General features: G+C 40.2%; 1 protein-coding gene across 3 annotated transcripts; it reads left to right on the top strand.

Annotated features, from left to right (window-relative positions):
• Positions 1-18,731, top strand: PRR14L (proline rich 14 like). 3 transcript variants are annotated; one of them, XM_059484934.1, is made up of 8 exons: positions 1-458; positions 1,550-1,631; positions 2,859-9,159; positions 12,105-12,173; positions 12,932-13,100; positions 13,366-13,472; positions 14,411-14,482; positions 15,132-18,731. In XM_059484934.1, exons 1-8 carry the CDS (start codon positions 9-11, stop codon positions 15,406-15,408), a joined length of 7,527 nt encoding a protein of 2,508 aa, XP_059340917.1. In that variant the 5' UTR covers positions 1-8; the 3' UTR covers positions 15,409-18,731. The 3 variants fall into 3 exon arrangements, with proteins under 3 accessions (XP_059340917.1, XP_059340918.1, XP_059340919.1); XM_059484935.1 differs by having other exon boundaries at positions 2,859-2,924; positions 15,132-15,189; XM_059484936.1 differs by lacking the exons at positions 1-458; positions 1,550-1,631; positions 2,859-9,159 and having other exon boundaries at positions 9,206-12,173.
• The last annotated feature ends 315 nt before the right edge of the window (positions 18,732-19,046 follow it).

The following is a 19,046-nucleotide window of genomic DNA, read 5'->3' as shown; positions in this document are numbered from 1 at the left end:
CAGCCCTGATGCTCTCATCGGGGGTGGAGTCTCTCCTTGATTCCTCAGTGTCTGCTGTAACAGAGGAGTTGTACCCTGGGCTGCCAGAGAGCTTCTCCAGGGACCTCATGGCAGTGCCGGGGCCCAGCCTGGGCTTGGATGCACAGTCGGATGGGCCGGTGCCCGTGCTGGCTCACAGGGATGGGCCATGGACTTCTGCCCTGGGAAACTTCTGCCACAAGACACAGGATCTGGGCGATGTGCTCCAGGTGATTTCTCATGGGCCAGCACAATCCTTTCCTGAAGAATTACTACAGGCTGGAGACCTTGCAGAGGATGAAAAAAGCAGAAAAAGACACTTTAGGAAACTAGACTGTTCTGGTGATGGGTACCAGAAAGAAGATGAAGAGGCACAAGGTGCTGAGGACCATCACGCTGAGTGTTGTTCTTTAACTCTGGGGAAAAGTTGGTCAGAACAAGTAAGTGAATGCAGAAATGAATCCCTGCATGACATAATTTGAATTTAGGCTTAGAGTCACTAGGCAGTGAGTTTGGCAATGGGTTTCCTGGTTCTTGTTTGTGTCTTCTAGTATAGAATCTTAAAATGGCTTGGGTGGGATGAGGACCTGAAGGTCATCTTGTTCCAACCCCTTGCCATGGGCAGGGACACCTTCCACTAGACCAGGTTGCTCAGAGCCCTGTCTAGCCTGGCCTTGGGCACATCCAGGAGTGTGTGTGTGTCAGTGTCAGTATCTGGATTATTGTGGGTCCAGTGAAAAATTAGACAATAATTCAGTAGACCAGCAGTAATTTAAAATACCAATGTTTTCACTTGCTTAAATACTGCTGGAATGGTGTAAGGCAGATATGGAACTCAGCACAGCTGAGTGTTTTACCTTAATTATTGGGTGTTGCATAATTTTGTGTGTTTAATTCCAAATTTTGATATCTGTTTGATTTATCTGACTTTTAAAAAAATATTTGTCACTTTTGTGAAATTAAAATTGTTAAATTCCTGATAGTAATTCTGTTTTCAAGATTAAGTTTTGCATATTTCCAAATGCAGGTGGTTTGGTTGTGGGATCATGGTTTGGTGGTTTTGCTGGCAGATCTAGGTCACCTATTCCAGGGTTTGTGGGTTTGAGTCCAAGGAATAGTAGAAGGCAAGTTCTAATAGAGACACATCTTCCCAGGAGTCTAGTGGTAGTGGTTTGGGGGTGTGAACTAGACATGGAGACTGGATTACTCTTCTCATTCCAATTTTCAATAATTCGCATTTTAAGCCATGTACTTATATTTTAGCTGCCACATCACAAGATTGAGTATTCACTGCAGTTAAATACAGCAATGTTTTGGGGACACATCCTTAGTGCTTGGTGAAGCCCTTGCAGTGCAAGGCTGCCTCTGGGCAAGGCTGATGTGTCTGGAGGTTTCTTAGTGAATTCCTTATTCTGAACTAACCCAGCTGAGCAGATGCAGTCCCTGAGACATGAGACACTTCAGAAGATCTAACCATTTTTCTGTCTAACCATAGCTAACCATGTCTGACCATATTTCTGTCTTGTTTCAGGAGGACCCTCACCTAAATGAGCAAGAGGCAAAGTCTTTGAGAACCTATTGCACTGAAATTGCAGGATCTCTGAGGAGCACAGGTAGTTATTTAGCTGTACATCCCTATCCAGCCCCTGCTTCTCTCCCAGTTATTTATTGTTGATTTAAAACAGATGAGTGATTGTGAGATGGCTCATTTAGAAAGTATTACCCTGTGTAACTATAACACTATCAAAACTTAATGCTTTACTTTCTCCTGGCACGGTATGTACTTGCCTCAAGACCTTTTCTGCAGAAGATGTGGTTTAGTTATTTGTTTCCAAAGCAGAAGAGGTTTTTTAATAGCAGATGTTTTGTATTTCCTTTTGTTTCAAAGATGGAGTGCATGAGAGCAGTAATAGCATATATATATATATATATATATATATATATATATAAAAGTATTACTCATTCGTTTTTGAGTGTTCTGAAAAATACACTTGAAAGTGCAGAATCCAAAGAAAGAGGACAGTTAAAGTAATTATTAATTTCATGATCCTCCATAATTTTCTAGGTCCATGTACTTTGGTCACTTTGCCTGCATCTAGTAATTATTTTCTTTTCCCTCCCTGCTATCTTTACCTAAGCTTGTATTTAGCTTGCAAATGCCATCTAGTCTTGGTGCTTGCAAGGAAAGAGGGAAAAGATCTGCAGAAGTCTGAGTAAATATGTTCCCTGTAAAGTTTTGAGTGTGAAGATATTTTACAGTAACTGTAATATTTTTAGTTAGCACCTTCTTTGTGATTTTACAGAAAAAAGTTTATTAATAATCTAAATTGCTTGGGCAGATGAGATATGTCTTGTTTTCCTGTGGATGAGTTACTGACAGACATGACTCCGAGGAAGAAGAGATGGAAATGGCCACACAATGGCCAGCCCTATTTCTAGGCTGGAGCAGATCAAGTCCCAGCCTATGTTCAATTTTCATCTTACAAATAAGCATTATTTTAATGTTGGCCACGGCTTCCTATGTGTTAAGCTACAGGACCTGCATTCACCTAGCTTGATGTTAGAGGAATCTGAAATGTACAGGCCTTGGACTGCCTGCTGCTCATGGAAGTGTCTGTAGTGAAAAGGATTGTTTTTGTTGCCTTAGCTTTGTGGTGGAATAGTTTGTTTCTTCTATTAAAGACTTGTACTAAAATTGATAGCATCAATTCTCACTTTTAAGAACATTTGGTAACCAACACTGCACAGTGTTGTGTACAACAACAAAGGTACTTAATAAGCTGAATGTCTTCTAAATTTAGCTTATAGTTCTGATTTGCTTTATTTTTTTTCTTATGCAGAAGAAAACCAAGCAAATGTTCAGGTGACAGCTGAAACTCTGCCAAAGCTCACTGAAGAAGTACAAGGTATGAAGGCTGATGGGACTAGGATATTTAGTAAAGCAGGATACAGGAATGACAGAGTGAGTACAGGTCTTCCACCTGAGGGCAATCAATGCCCAGTCATGGCCAGAGCTGGGGTTTCAGAAAGCAGCATCTTAGGTTTTTTAGGGCCTTTAAAAGTCATGGACATTGGAGCAGCTGCAGATCATCTACAAAAAACAAGTGACTATAGTGGGTCAGAACCCCGTGCTGCCATGCCATTGAGAACAGGGGGGAGTGATGTGTCTGTGTTGGAGGTTAGAGAAGAAAAGTTACCCAGACAAAATCCGCTTAAGGAATTCAGTACATCACTTGCTAATTGCCAGACTTGTCAGCAGGATGAAGAAAATGATGCTTATGACTTCTTTAAGGGTCCTGTACCAGAACAAAAGGCACCTCATGAGTTGTTCTCAGCAGAAAGCTGTAGAACACTCTCCACACAAAGATCTAAAGTTTTCTGTCCGGTTCTGAAAAGCAGCTGTTATCTGGACTTGGGAAATATGCCACCAGAAGGCAGTTGTGCAGTTCACAGAATTCTCGGAGAAACTCCCCAGAAGTACCTTCCCCAAAACATCAAACACCACACTCTTTATGATCACGGAACTGGGTTTTTGAAAAACCAAACCTCCACATCTGCACCACTAGAGAAGATCTCAGTGGTAAGGAAAAAAGGATTATCTAGTGCAAAACCTGATCCGAGGGAATTAAGTGCTGCTATAGGAAAATCATACAGCTCTGAATCTGAAGAAGCTGCTGAAGTCTGGAGAAAAATTGCTGTGGGAGATAACGTTGAAATTTGTAGCTGGCCTGAAGCTCAAAAGGCTGCTAACTCTGAGCAGTGTCATTCTCCAGTTTTTGGTTCTGTTGCTTCATCTCCTGAGTTCTCAAAAGAAAAATTGAAAATATTCCCATCAGACGGTGCGAAGCTGAAAAAGGACCAGTGGCAATTCTCTGTCAGTGACCCATGCAAGAATGATACAAAAGAAAATAGTTTGTGGATGGAAACAAGTAACATTACTTCCCATGAAACCGGGCAGAGAGACATCTGCTTTTATAGTACTGCCAATAAAATCCCTCCTCTCAGTAACCACAGCTGTCTTCACCTTGGTACCAAGCTAGGAAAAGACTCACCCAAGGCACAACTGCTTGAAAAGGAATCTGGGAGCAATAAAACATCAGAAGAGTTGGCTGGTGGTTTAGCTGGAGCTGCAGAAGCTGATAGTAATGACAGCTTATACACTGGGAACAAAACAAATTTGTTTTATACACTAAATGTAACTCTACCTCCTGTTTTACAAAAATCAAGAGAACCTCATTATAAAGAGTGTCTTCCTTGTACTAATAATGAAGTTTCATGCAGGGACAAGGCCTGGGATAATTGGTCTAGAAAAGAATTAATTGCTGCTTCTGGAACACCAGCGGGAAAAGTTGCTGAAGTTTTGCTTCATAAAGACAAATTCAAGTCTTCTGTAAATTACATGACTTTTGATAACCCTAATACAGCAAGCAGAGTATCCCAAATGAATATAAAATCTTCTGCAGGAAATATGGAGAGAATGGTCATTGGTTTAGAAAATGAACATTGTCACACATGGCTTTATAATAACAAGAGTATAAAAAACCAGGGTACAGCTGCCAGCACTTCCTGTATTTTATCAGGGAGTACATGTGTGGATGAAGTTTTCCTGAACAGTCAGTCTTTTGGTGTTGAAGTTGATAAGATTGAAGAAAATGATAATTTGGAAGGAGTGTCTTCATCAGGATATAACAGTAGAGAGGCAATGATCTTTCCAAAAGCACACACCCCTTTGGCACGTGGATCTCTTCTTTGGGAAAATGACTGGGGCAACAGAGGTAGAGCTCTGCATGGTACAAATTATATTCCCACAGGAAAAAACATGTTTTGCTCAGCATATACTGCAGAGAAGTCTGCTGCTACATTGGCAAGAGATGAAGTTTCAAATAAGAACATGAAGTTTGTGGAACAATTTGATCTTTGTAAAGCAATGTGCAGTGAAATTGTTTGTGACAGAGATGAGGCAAAAGAACACATTGGCACGTGTGCTTCCCAGACAGAGGAGTTTGATAAAACAAAAGCTTTGGATTCCCCAAATGCTCCTGAAGGCAATCAGAGAAATAGGACTCGTGAACAGCTATTAATCAGATCTAACAAAAACACCTGTGCTCATCATTTTGGATTTTACAACTCTCTCTTAGGCCCATGGAAGAGAGAACATGAGCAGGAAGAAATGCCATTGCTCCCAGCTGATCCCTCTGAGTGTAGCCCTTCAACCTGTGATCCACAGCCAGCCCTGGACAGCGTGAACATTCCAACACAACATGCTGAGGAGACCCTTTGTCCCTTGGGGAATCAGTTTCATCCCTGTCAGAGTGAGTGTGATGTCCCAGTGCTGGGCAGTGAGCAGCATTTAGAAAGTTTAACCAACCAACCAAACACTGGCTCACAAAGCACAACTGGTTCTGTGGAAAGAGACAAAACTGATCCTAATCACAGTGAAGAGGTTCTGCTAAAAACAGGTGGTGACCTGCCTCTGTTAGACCATAAATGTGCAAGAGAAACCAGCTTTAAAGGAGCTCTACGAGAGAATGTAATGGGTTTGGACTCTTTAATTGGTGTGAAAAATGAAGATTCTTCAGGATCCATGGACTCCATCAGTGATCTGATTGAAGAGAAGACAATCAGACTACAAGAACATGAGAACAGACGTGAAAGAAACAATAAAGGAGCTCTTGAAGAAAACTTTTCTGATGACAAAGCACAGTGCCCACAGCAGGCTCGTTTTATCCAATGTGCAAAAGAGCAAGCAGAGCTGGTGTTTGCAGGAAACAAAATGCAGCAATCTTTGCCAAAGATAAAGTGGTTGGTGGAGAACCAGGAAAATACAATTAGTGCTCAATTTCTGCCCATTTCATCAATTCATGGGAGTCTTTCATACAAGCCAGAAAATAGGAATATGCTTTCAGATACAGAAAACAGAGAAAGTCTGAGTATAAATCCTATCTTAAACAACTCTCACCCACAGTTAACTATTGAGCCTGGTAAAGAAACTGATGCTCAAAAGGGCGTTGGTCCATCTCAGTTTGGAAAGTTTGACATCCAAGAATCTTGTGTTGAGACTCAGGCAGATTCAGAAACTGTGTCAGCTCTGAACTCTGACATCTCTCTGCCTGGGAAAGAAAAGCTGTGTATGTCACCCAAGAGTACACAAAGAGATAATTGTCATTCATCTTCAGCTGAAGTTTTTAGCAAAGATACTTCAATGACAAAAATCCTTTCTGTAACAATTTCTGTTAAGAAAAAAATGAGCAATATTGAGATTCCATCTTCAGGCAATGAATCAGCAGCTGGCTCTCTGAATAGTGCCAAAAGCTCAAAAGTCTGTGACCACAGCAAAGAAAGTCTGAAAGGTGAGGGGCTTTGCATGCCAGCTGGGAAAGACATGGACATGAGCTCACCAAAAGGTCCTCCTGGTCAAGAGAAGTTTAAGAATACAGATAAGCCAGAAAATATAAATGTGCTGTCAGGTACAGAAAACAGAGAAAGTCTGAGTATAACTCCTATCCTAAGTAACTCTTGCCCACAGTTAACTTCTAAACCTGGTAAAGAAACTGATGCTCAAAGGGGTATTTCTGCATCCCATTCTGAAAAGTTTGACATCCAAGAAACTTCTAGTAAGACTCAGGTGGATTCAGAAACTGTGTCAGCTCTGAACTCTCACATCTCTCTGCCTGAGAAAGTAAAGCTGTGTCTGTCACCTGTGAATACACAAAGAGATATTTCATCTGCAGACAAAAAAATTAGCAAAGATACTTCAATGACAAAAATCCTTTCCATAACAATTTCTGTTAAGAAAAAATCCAGCAATATTGAGGTTCCATCTTCAGGAAATGAATCAGCAGCTGGCTCTCTGAATGGTGCCAAAAGCTCAAGAGTTTGTGCCCACAGCAAAGAAAGTCTGAAGGGTGAGGGACTTTGCACACCAACCAAAGACATGGATGTGAGCTCACCAGAAAGTCCTTCTGGTCAAGAAAAATTTAAGAATACCTGTGTACAAGAGATGATGGGAAAAGAGGAAGCCCCTAGAGGAAGGCTGCCCAAAGATTGTTCATGGGACTTGTTGGAAGATTCTGAAGAGTCTGGTAGCAAAATAGTCCTCCTCAGGATTGAGAATTATGCAAAGGTTTTGGAAGAAATCCCAAGATCCAAATTAAATAATCTTTCAGATGAAAGACAGAATGATACAAAGCTCCCAAACTCAGCAGGTACTAGTGTACTTTCAGAAACTGTGCATGACTGTGAGGCTGGAGCTGTATCTGCCACAGAGGCTGCCCCAGAAGTGCAGGATGATGCAACGCCCACGTTTTCTCCACCTCTGAGCACACTATCAGACAGTTGCAAAGAGCCATCCCCAAACTGTGTGGTTTGCAGTGAAGCGTGTGTGCCTTACAAATTGAATGCATGGAGCAAAGATAATGTAAAGGAAGTAACAGAAGGCCAGGACAAAATACCAACTGGTGCAGTTTGCAAGGAGGATGGGGCTTTATGCTCAGAGAGACCTGATCAAATAGAGGAACGTCAAATATTTATACAGAAGAAGTATGGAAAGATGGAAGCACATCAGTTGGACAAGGCACAACAAGAACAGAAGTTAGAACATCAGGAGAAAGCAAAAATCATACTGCAACCAAGTGTGTTGCACAGTTCTGAACTCTTATGCAGCTCTTCAGCTGAGTTGATGACATCTAGAAGTATGAACTTTGGGGGTCCTTCAGAGGAGATTGTTGCTGTAAGAGGCACTGAAAGTAAACTATGTAGCACTTTACAAGAAGTTAAAAGGCCAAAGATTACCACAGATTTTATTAGTTCACAGTTTTTGAAGACTCAGGATTCAGAAATGGAAAACCTGAACCTTAATTTAGGGTATGATGGGATCCCTGGTGCCTTTGGAACTACAAATAAACGAAGAGGAACTACAAATAAACCAAGAGGACCTCTTCCATTAAAAATACAACCTGGAAGGACATGCAAAAAAGTTCCCACATTGTATCAGCTAAAAACCGTAAGAAAAATCAAAACAATGAAAAGTTCACCTGTCTCTGAGATTCCCCTGGAAATATTCCCTAAACAGGAAAACCCGCTTCTGGAATCTTTGTACTTTGCATGTAAAGCATCAACAGTGGAAAAGGAAACAGCCATGAGATTTGTGCATATGCCAAGGCAGAGGGCCAAGAGGTGCAGTTTGTTGAACAGTTTGAAATTTAGAAAATGTACCAAAGAACCAGCATTACTGAGCAAGTTGTCTGCAATGGCCAGCAAGCTCCTGGCCCCTGCCAAAAGCAGCCGTGACTTAGAACCTCTGCCATCTTCTTCTGAAATTCTTCCAGTGGGTGACAGGTACAGCCAATGTAGATCTAAAAATCTCTTGGAAGCCTTTTCTTGCATTAACAGGAACGTACACTCACGCTGGGCTGACAGCTGCTGCACCAAGATGTTCAGCTTTCAGCCTTTGGCACTTTATCCTGTAGAAACTACCAAAATACTTTCTTCAGATTTAAGCCACGGACCTCCAGCCTCTTGCTTGGACACCTCAGTTTTCCCAATTTCTTGCCACATAAAATTGGACTCCAGTCCTGTGACAGACCTCAGAGGGATTACATCCCAGCACTCTGTACATCACAGCCCAGTTTTCAGAGAAACTCCAGCATCAGCTTCAAAGTGGACTTTGTCTTTTCTCCTTTCTCAGAGCTGTTCAGATACAACAGCTTTCCAGGAAGTTTCCTGTGTAAATAATGATCTTCATTCCTCTCACTCCATAACAACCCCCAGGACTGTTGCTGTTTATCCTGACCCTGGAAGAAACACTGTAGCTGGAAGAAGAGGAGGTTGTTCCACGCTCGGCCTTCACACAGTTTTGGCACTTTCTTCCCCTGGATGTTACAGGATTTGGACAAGAAGAAGAAACTTAACCAGCCATATTCCCACCATCCAGAGACTGTTTATATCCCAGCTGGCCCAGGGTTTGAAAGGGGCCAGGCTGCCGAGGTGTGTGTCCCATGGCCTGGTGTCCTCACTGCCATACTCCCTGGGCAGGGTGTTGTCCATATGGAGTCAGCACGGTCCCGCTGTCTGTCCTTCCGAAATCACTCCTCTCCTTTCCAGTCACTGCAAGTGGCAGCCAAGTGTGGCCATCGAGAACAGGTAAAACCCATCACCTTATTTCTGAGATTAAATGTGTGCAGGGTATATTCTTGCTCCTTTTTGGGAGGGAGAGGGTGATTGCAGCTTGCACTGGAGAGTCAGTTTCTCCTGTTCCACATCTACACATTCTGCTCCAGGAATGGCTCAGCGTGGAAGATCCTTTCTTACAGAACAGTCTTTTAGCTGAATATAAATATATTGCCTTCACTGCTCTAATACTATCCTGTTTTGGCAGAATGGCTAACTCTATTTTCTTCTCCCTTGCAAAATATACACACCATGCATCAGAGTATATAATGCAAAAGGTGAGCTACTTCATTAGGTCTATTCTGAGTGACTGCAGAGGAACTGGATTTCCGAGGTAGGAAAGTTTTTTTCAGAGGTCTGAGCCACAAAGACCCCTTGGAACCACTGTAAAATGCTCAATATCAGGTCAGGAAGAATTGTAAAGGGTGGGGGGTTGTCATTCAGTAACATTTTTAATTGTATTCCATGACCATTCTATGCTAATTGAAACCTCTTTATGCATGCTATGGATTTTCATATGTGATGCAGGCACAAGCAAATGTAGCTCCAGTTAATATTGGTAATGAATTTTTCTCTGTGTGTCAATCTTGTTACAAGTGGGAAGAGGACTGAAATCTATTTTTCATATTTAATTTTACTTTGCTATGAGCATTTAAGATCATTTTGCTAATAAAAAGAATGAAAGAAGTTCCTAGCTCTGTTCCAGGATTTTTGCATGCCCTTGAGCAAAGATTTTGCCCTCTATCCCTCAGTAACATAGGGCAGATCAGTCCCTGATTTTGTCACCCTGCATTTTCTGGGCAGAGAGCTTCATGAGCACTGTACCAAAGTCTGTTTAATTAATTGGTTTGATTAGTGTGGCAGTCTGTGGAGAGCTGTTGAATTTAGCCTGTGTCACAGATTGACACAAGTGTAACCAAAAATCTTGCCAGATAACAAATGCTGCACTTTGCTTTGTATAAATGGGTAACATACCTAAAAGTTTATCACTTATTAATATAAATTGTAATGTCTGCCAAAGGTGTGAGTGAGCAAAGCACTGCTCCATTCTGGAGCTGTCTGCACTAAAAGAATTAAGTAGAATAATGGCATAGAGACAATTTTTGCAGCACATTCTATGGGACTTACTTCCATTTTCATTCCATACTCTGAAAGTGATCAGACCAGTAAAGTACAGTTTGAGCACTAAACTTAAAAATAACACATTGTTAAAAACAAAACATCTTTTTAAAACTGAGTTGTGTGTATAATGTGAATTCAGTCTTTTGTGTTGCTGAGGCATGCTCTCCTTGGACTGGGAGATGAGAACTTGGGATTTTCCCCATCCCTAAGTGTGCAGGCTCCTCAGCAGCTCGGGACAACACATCCAGTCAGCTAATGTGTCAGAGGATTTCATTCCTGATGTAAGGAGTCATTAGAAAAGTGCTTTGCTATGAGTGGTGATCTTTTTCCCAAAGGGAGAGTATTCAAATCAAACATCTTCAAGTGAAAAATAATCCAGAATTAAAATACCCTAAAACTCAATTTGGTTTTTTTTTTCCTCCAGAATACCTTACAGCTATGTGTATGAGGCAGACATAAATCTGTCCCACTCAGCTGTTTGGTACATAAATGTTAGAGGTATGTTTTGTGCAGTATAAAAGCTTTTTCAGCTCCCACTATGACAGAAATTCTTGCCTGTTTTAAGATAATTAAAAATCAGAAAAATCAAAAAGTTCCCTGCAGGCCATTTTCATCTGGAAAATATTTGTTCTCTTTAAAATATTTCACTCACAATTCGTTTTCTTAATAACCAGGAGAACAGGGAACTAAAGTAGTTGCCCTGCCTAACTTCCACTGTCCCTTCCACTATCAATAATAAAACATTCTTTCAGTCAAGTTGTTTTCTAATTAATGCTTATTTGAATTAAAAATTTCTAAAGTGATTTCCTTCTGTGCTTATAATTTTGTATTATTATTGCATAAAACAATAAGCTCTGTCTCTGACAGAGAGGGCTGTGCTGCACTATGGATACAGCTTCCAGTAACACTGGAATAATGAGTGGAATGTTGAAACAAAATGTTACAGTTCTGACATAAGTGATGAACACAATAACTGGGTTTTTCTGACCTCTTTATGTGTAGTTGGACTTCCCTGTGCTTCCAGCATGGCTGGTTTTCATTTCCTTTGTAGAACTCCAGTCTGGCTGTGACATCTTTACGTTAGAACAGTGAAATGCGTTTCACTGCTGGTTAGAGAGAACAGCAAATACAAGATTTGCTGTTGAATGTAATAAAAGCTGTCCTGAGTAATTTCCTGCTGTTAACAATTTGGGCACAAAAGTAAATCTTAATATCAAAGGACTTAGAGCTGCTGTGCTGACTTTTATGCCATAGAATTCTGGTCATTACCAACCCTTATGGAAAGGCCTTTGGTTATTCCAATCAAGTAAGGGTACTGTGGGAGTTAGAGACAACAGGGAGTTAATTTAATGGAAGTACTTCCTTTTACCTGTTACTGTTGCCATTATGCACTATTTTCTTTAGTAACCAAGTCCTTCAAGGTTTTTGGTTACTTAAATTGTAAAAACTTGAAGTTTTGAATAAGAAAAATAGACTTTCATAGAAAGAATGACAATTTTCAGACTTTAAATAATTATGACTTTTAATATTACTGTCTCATTCTCTTTCTGTGCCTTTATTTCCTTTTCTCATTAGTACCATTTTTAAAGGAAAGCAGGACAGTTTCCCTAACAATGAAATTTAGTTACCTAAACAGATGTGGCTTTCTTTTGTATCATTTTAGTCTTTCATTCTCATTCCTGATATGAGCATCTTGTCTTACAGTTTATACTAATAATTTTTCCTTTGCCTTTTTATAGTGTAGCCCTAATTTCTGTCTGTCTTGTTTTGTTTTTTTTCATTCCTCTTTGACCCAGCTGTGCCATGTTACCACACTCACCTGTGCAGAGTATGGGAGCACTGCAGCCTGCAGGCCATGCAATACAGTGAGTATCTGGGGTGTTGGTATTTACTCTGAGTAGTGGGATCATAACCTTCCTCAGAAAGCCATTGTAATGTCATTTTGGCTTTCAGCTTTTGGCAGTTCACTCCCAGAACAGCTTTCTGATTAGGAAGTGGGTGAGGTAAGCTGGGTGATGTAATGGAGGAGTGGAGGGGCAGTTATGCAAACACCACATAAAACATTGGACAGAAAGTTCTGTTACTTTCAACCATGTTGTGCCACTTCTTATGAAATGAATATGTGAAACTATAGAAGTTTGACTCCTTACTTGGATAGAAGTCCTTTCTGCCTTAGCAACTGGATGATAGGTGCTGAAACTTCCTTCTGTTCCTTCTAAGTGCAGGGATGGCAGGTATCAGCTATATTTTATCTGTAAACAAAAAGTGTGATTAATAGTTGTGTCAAAGAAATTTGCTGGTAGAAAAGGAGGATTGATCCCTTTCTGTCAGTTCATATATAGAGCTGTATACTGTTTAGCTGTATGAAAAGGAAGAGAGTGGGGTTTTAAATGACATGTTCAAATGCTCTGGCAATTTAGGTGGTGTCAGTATCAATGTGGGATGCAGCAGGTTTGGGCTGTATGTGTGTGCCAGAGTTCATTCACTTGGGCCATTTCTGTGAAATGTGTTGGGGTTTCGTGCCCATATTGCAATTTAGGAACATCTCCTGAGAGCATGGAGTGCTGTTGCATTATCACTTGGGTATCAATCTACATTCATGTTCCCCTTTTCTCTGTTACAGTCTGGAAACTTCATTCCCTCCTCCATCCCCAAAGCCTCACACACTTCCAGAGCCATTGCCATCTCCCCCCAGGCTTTCAGCATCTGAGCTCCACATCCCTGCCCTTGATGAAGCAGATGCTTCTGTTCCAGCCTGTCTGAGATCCCAAGATGACACAGAACTGAAAAAAGTGAGTTCATTTTATATTTTAGATCTCTCAGACTCTGGTTCTCCAGAAGCTGAAGCTGCTGCTGGATATTATCAAGTGACTGTTAAAGATGAGGAGAGAAAACAGAGTGCAGGTCCTACTCTGTGCTGCTGCAGAGAAAGAAGGTGGCAAACCAGAGAGGCATGTTTATTCCATATATAATGTATATTCAGAATAAAAGAGAATTCTGTTGACTAGTATGGTTTTAATTTCTTTGTTTTTAACTTTTCCATCTTTCTTTCTTAAGACTGAGCCAGAAAAGAGGCCAAAGAAAGTCTCACAGATCCGAATCAGGAAAACTGTTCCTAAGCCAGACCCTAACCTTACTCCAATGGGACTGCCCAAACCAAAAAGGTGAGCAGTGCCTCTGAAATGGACTCAAAGCATTTGAGTGTAATCATTTCAATAAATGCTTCTCTTACCACCACTATTTTATACAGCCCCAGTTGAGTGACATCTGATGTTTACTTCCTTTACAAGAAATGATTGACACAGCTCTATCAACTGGATCAAAACTACTGCCTGGAGTTTAGGCAAAATGTGAAAAAGCAAGCTGCAATGCAATCATTTTTCTAAAGAAGAAAGGAGTTTTTATTAATAAAGTGAAAATGAATCAACCTGCAGTGCACAGTGAGATGAAGTGATCTGTTAGGAAGTTCTGTTGATGCAAATTGTGTTGGAGTTTTTCAGTTTCTTTGTTTGGGGTATGATCTTAGGGAAGCATTAGCTCAGTGAAAGTGTGGGGAATCACAGTGCCAGATGTTGATAAAGTTTTCCAGTCAATCATCCAGTGTGCCTGCTAGTCATACTGGTCAGGTTAGTCATATTTCATCTAGTGTGACTTCTGTCCTAAACACAGGTACCACCTTTGACAAAGGGATGCATTTCTTCACAGATCAGCTGGGTAACTGTCAATAACTAAAATCAGTCTCAAGAGATGAAGTATTAATCTGTTAAACTGTAAGACTTCTCAGCTTTCACAAAAAGGTGAAGGGCATTTCCCCTTTTGAGCATCAATATTTCAAAGCATCACAGAATGAATGCTGGAAGGAATATTGATCTCTGCAGAAAGGGCAAGTCTTGATACCAACCTTATAAAACACTATGAAATTATGCACTTAATGAGCTCATTTTTCATTCCTCCTGGTCCCCAGTTAGTTAAAGCATAATTAGTTAGCATTTAATTTAGGCACAGAATGCAAACAGTACTTGTTTCTTGTAAATCTGCTTGCTGTGAAGAGAGATTGTTATGAGATTCTTCCTTCTAGATTGATTTGTCATTACTTTTTCAGGCTTAAGAAGAAAGAATTTAGTTTAGAAGAAATTTACACAAACAAGAACTACAAGTCCCCTCCTCCTGCCAGGTTGGTTCTCCTTCCTAAATGTAAATTATTAGGGGGCGGGGGGAGATGAAAGGTGTATGAAAAATGAGAGGGAGATATATTCTTAAAATTGGTCTAGTTTAAACTGCTAGAGAAAGTTCATTTGAAAATAATACCTTTTACTGTTTGGATTTTGAAAAGTGAAATAGAATATGAACTAAGAATTTGCAGCTGGTTAAGTATGGATTTTTATATATTTTTTCACTTATCCATTTATTCCAGTCTCCATCAAAGTACAGTACTAACTTTCCAAAATTCAAAGGGAATTACATGTTCTTTAAAATACTTACAATCGTGGCCTGTCATCAAATGCTCAAACTTATTTATTCTGTAAAGTTAAGATTCTATAATTGTGCTTTAGAACTGAAATACAAAGAGATTCTACCCAAATGTCTGTGCAGCAATAACTCAGCTGGCAGTAATGTGCATTGTAGGAGGTGTAAGGTACAGATAACATTACAAGAGGTGTGGAGGGGCTGTAAATATAAAATATAAAAGTTGGAGGGGCTGTAAATATAAAATATAAAAGTTAGAAGTGTGTTTACCTGGGTTATGAAATCCCCCAATCTCCCTGTCAGTAAGGTGGCTGCTGCTAAGGTTTTCATGATTTTTGTTCCTTTTTTTTTACCAGGAGCTTGGAAACAATCTTTGAGGAGCCCAAGGAGAAGAACGGACACTTGATCTCTGTCAGCCAGCAAAAGAGAAAGCGGATTCTGGAGTTTCAGGACTTTACCCTTCCCCGGAAAAGGAAGACACGGGGCAAAGTGAAAGCAGTGGGGAGTTTCACCCGAGCAAAAAGAGCTGCACTGCAGAGTGCAGAGTTAGATGTTCTTCTGAGTCAGAAGCTAATGGACCTTGAAGCCTTTTTTGCAGAGGAGGGTGAGCAGGAGCAGGCCTCCAGCATCTGAGGGAGCCCCTTAGCTGGAATGGTCCAGTCAGCTTCTTTAGTATTTTTTTCTTGGGAGAAGTCTACTGACTTCTTCATACCTTACTCTGCCACTGCTCTAACATCTGATAATCAGTTTTTGGCTGTGACCCTCTTTAAGGTGCTATTTTTTTTTTAAATGCTGTTGGAGGGATTCTTTTAAGTCCCTGTTTGAGTGTAGCACAGCCACGTGAAATTTACCCTTCCTTTCTCAACCTCTGGAAATTACTGCTTATATTTAATTAATTATGTTTATGTATTTTTGGGGGTAGAGTAGGAGTGTCAGGGAGGAAGTAGTGCACCTTCAGTGATGCTAGAACTCTGTACTCCAGATCATTTGCACATTTGAGTCTGCTGTTGTTACTGTAATGGCTATTTTTAACAAGCTGACAAAAGAGATAGGGTGTTTGATAAAGAAAAATTCTAGCAAACACATTCTTGATAAACCACTAACTTTTTGATAATTAAAAATAGCTGTCTAGATTAGCATACAATTGTTTCTTCCTTCTGTTAACTTAGAAGATTCCTTCGAAGTATCTTTGCCCTTCCTGGCTCCAGGCAGCAGAAGCCCCACATAATTAGACATTAAATAACTTGCACTTTGTATATGCTTCTTTTAACACAATTCAATTCAAAAAAAGGTAATGTTTTAAGGAAAAATGGTGCCCAGTACTATTTTTTCCCAAATAGAAGATTTTTTTACTTACTTGGCTGATGCCAACTTCTTCTCCAGAGGAAAAGGTAATTGGTCCATGAGGGTGTTAAGCTGCAGGATACATAGGCAGAGATTTTTATTTAACTGAGCTGAGCTGCTGCATGCAGGGAAGACCAGCAAAATCTTTTATACTTATTTTAAAGTTATTTTAATTCCATTCATACTAACTTGATTTTAATGTCAACAAGAAGGGTTTGGGGTTTTTTTTGCCATTTTAGATTTACAGTTCCTGTAGCTCATAATTAGACACTCTCTGTACAGCACTGTTGTACATAATAGCCAGTGCTGTACAAAGAGCCTCTGAGTATGTGGACATTGTTTTTGTTATGTAAGGCCATATGTAATTATCTGATGCAGCACTGGGCAATTTCTCAGCTCTGCCTTTGGAAGGAAGAGAGCTCCCTTCTGGCATAACTTCTGTTAAACTTCACTTGAAGCATAAATCCAATGCTAGCTGTTGTTCAGGTAATTTCTGTCCCTTAGTGCCTAGAGAAGTTATTCAGGCAAAGCTGTTGTTGCTGGGATGCTCAAATTTAATTCGTCTGTTCTTTCTTTCACTTGTCACTTGAACTTGCACTTTCTTATTTATCTACCCATATAAGAGAGTTTCTATTTACCTTTAAATTGAGCAAATACCTAATGGGTGGGTAATTTTTATAAAGTCCCAATAAATGCAGGACTGCAAATACCATCATTATCTTCTGTTGCTCTACCACTTCTGTTACTGACCAAACAGAAAACTAAATGTTAACAAGCAATCTGTTGAATTGCAGAGCTTTGAGAGTAGAGAAATGGAAGAGAATTATTACACTGTGTGTGCCTGAATCTTGAAAGAAATCTAATCTGGGTTTGTTTTGCTCCCAGCTTATGTGCTGGGATTTGTAGAAGTTTATATTCTTGTTTTGAAGGCTAGTTATCTTTAATCAGGAAGACTGAAGAAAAGAGAGGAGTGCACACTTAGAGTAGTAGTGTTTGGAGTTTGAGGATAAAATAACAAGGCAAACTTTGAACATATTGACATAGTATTTTTCTGGTTAACTTACTGGGCTGTTGTAGAACATTCTAATTGATTCTCTTTATTTTTGTAAAAAGAAATCCCTAAAAAACAAAGATCAATTGCCTCCTAAAAAATGTTTGAAAGTTTCCCTATGTTGGCTTATTAGCCCAATTATTGACTAGTTGGAAGTGGTAGCAAGAGTGAGAGATATATTTTTATGGATTTGTGCTATAGAATGGGATTGTTACAGAGCATTCATTCACCTTCTATTAATATGGGAGGCTTCCAGTGACCCAGTTAAGCTGTAACCTTACTGGGGCTTTCAAGGAAATAAAGATTGGGGTGGGGGGGAAGAGACTTTGGTCCAGGAGAAGTTCAGACCTCTAATGTGCTTCAAAACATGGAATGTGTTGAGTCTTTTCCTTTGGGTTGTGTTGGGTTTTGTTTAGGGTGGGGTTTTTTACTATCTTCCCTATTCTCTCTTGTTTCTGATTGCATTGAAATAAGATTTATGAACTTTTTTCCTACAGTGGAGAGAGCAGAGCAAAGAAAACACTCAAAATACTCTTCAGTTTACAGAAATTGGGGGAGTTACAAAATGATGTTGCAGTTGTTTAGCTTCTCCCAGACCTCAGTTTGTGGAAACCCAAACACACAGCATTAATCTCTTTTGGTTTAGTGTTTGTATGACAATGTAAGCTAGTGGAGACCAAGCATCTCTTTCCCTCCCCAGCATGCAGGTGTCAGTCCTGCTTATGCACTTTTTTGTTTTTTCCTTTCCCACCTCTGTTTCTGTTTACAGCACTCATGGAACAGCCATGTTCCTTGTGGCTGCTGCTTGTACACTGGGAGTGGTGACTGGGTAAAAACTGGGCATTTCCACTCTGAGCTGCTTCTGGCACAGTCAATTAAAAGTGAAAAGTGTAGAGGATTCATCTTTTGGGGTCATGCATACATCCCTAGCACAAGGATATGTACATTTGCCTTTTCATTAAGTGGACCCACTCCAGTGGGGATGTTTTTGTATCACCATGGAAAGTACATCACAAACTGATGGCCAGAAGAGCTTGAGAAGGATTGCAAAGCTTTTGCCATGTCCTGTCTCTTAGGAGAGCCAAGCAGCTCTTTGCTAAATTTGCTGATTGTCAGAGATAGAAGGATCACTTTCAAAAAAAAAAAAAAAGAAGAAAAAACTCATTGTTTTCATCATGCTATGACTAGAGCAGCTAAGGCTCCTTAATGTATGTACAGCATTTGCCTGCCTGGCTTGTGTCTGCATACATTTGAGTTCCTGTGCTTGCTGGATCTGAGTTCCTGCAAGCAGTTGTCATTCATTGTATTTTATTTCAGGTGGGCCTTTGGTATATTATGTTCCAGGTGCTTTTCTAGACTATGGATAGTAACTGTGGATTACAAGTCTGTATGATGCTATCAAGGTAACAAATAGCTCAATGAGAATTTGTACATTTGTGCCATTAGCCTCCATCATGCTCTTGGCATTTTGTTTTTGTTCAATATTGTGTGAATCTAAAATTTTACTGTTTCTTTTGTGTGTGTTTTTAATTTATGGAAATAAATTTTTCTGAGAACTTTTCAGGTTTTTAAGGCCTTTAGGCTTGTATGGGTAAATATGCATGATAATGTCTTACATGCAGGGGGGGAAAGGTCAAATCTCCAAAGAGATCAGCACTGTTGGGTTACAGGGAGTGCTGTTATTGAGACACAGAGGAGCAGTTCTGGTGCTCCTTCATCCCAGCCTGGCAGATATTAAGCATGATCTCAGCTGCTATTCAGAATACTGAGGCAGCATCCATCTCTTCAGAAAGCAGAGCAGCAGGAGCACAAACAGCTGCTCAGCTCAGAGCTGGGATTCAAGGCTGAGGCTGGTTCATGTACCCCAGGCTGTGCA

This window comes from Ammospiza nelsoni, chromosome 18 (assembly GCF_027579445.1).
Source record: "Ammospiza nelsoni isolate bAmmNel1 chromosome 18, bAmmNel1.pri, whole genome shotgun sequence".
NCBI lineage: Eukaryota > Metazoa > Chordata > Aves > Passeriformes > Passerellidae > Ammospiza > Ammospiza nelsoni.
This window is presented reverse-complemented; position numbering and strand designations above follow the sequence as displayed.

What these genes read in the sequence shown, in the direction of transcription:
- PRR14L (XM_059484934.1), top strand. Translation starts at nt 9, where the DNA reads ATGCTCTCATCGGGGGTGGAGTCTCTCCTTGATTCCTCAGTGTCTGCT. An exon ending in AGGATCTCTGAGGAGCACAG is followed by an intron (nt 1,632 to 2,858) that starts GTAGTTATTTAG and finishes TTTCTTATGCAG; the next exon opens with AAGAAAACCAAGCAAATGTT. An exon ending in AGTGTGGCCATCGAGAACAG is followed by an intron (nt 9,160 to 12,104) that starts GTAAAACCCATC and finishes TCTTTGACCCAG; the next exon opens with CTGTGCCATGTTACCACACT.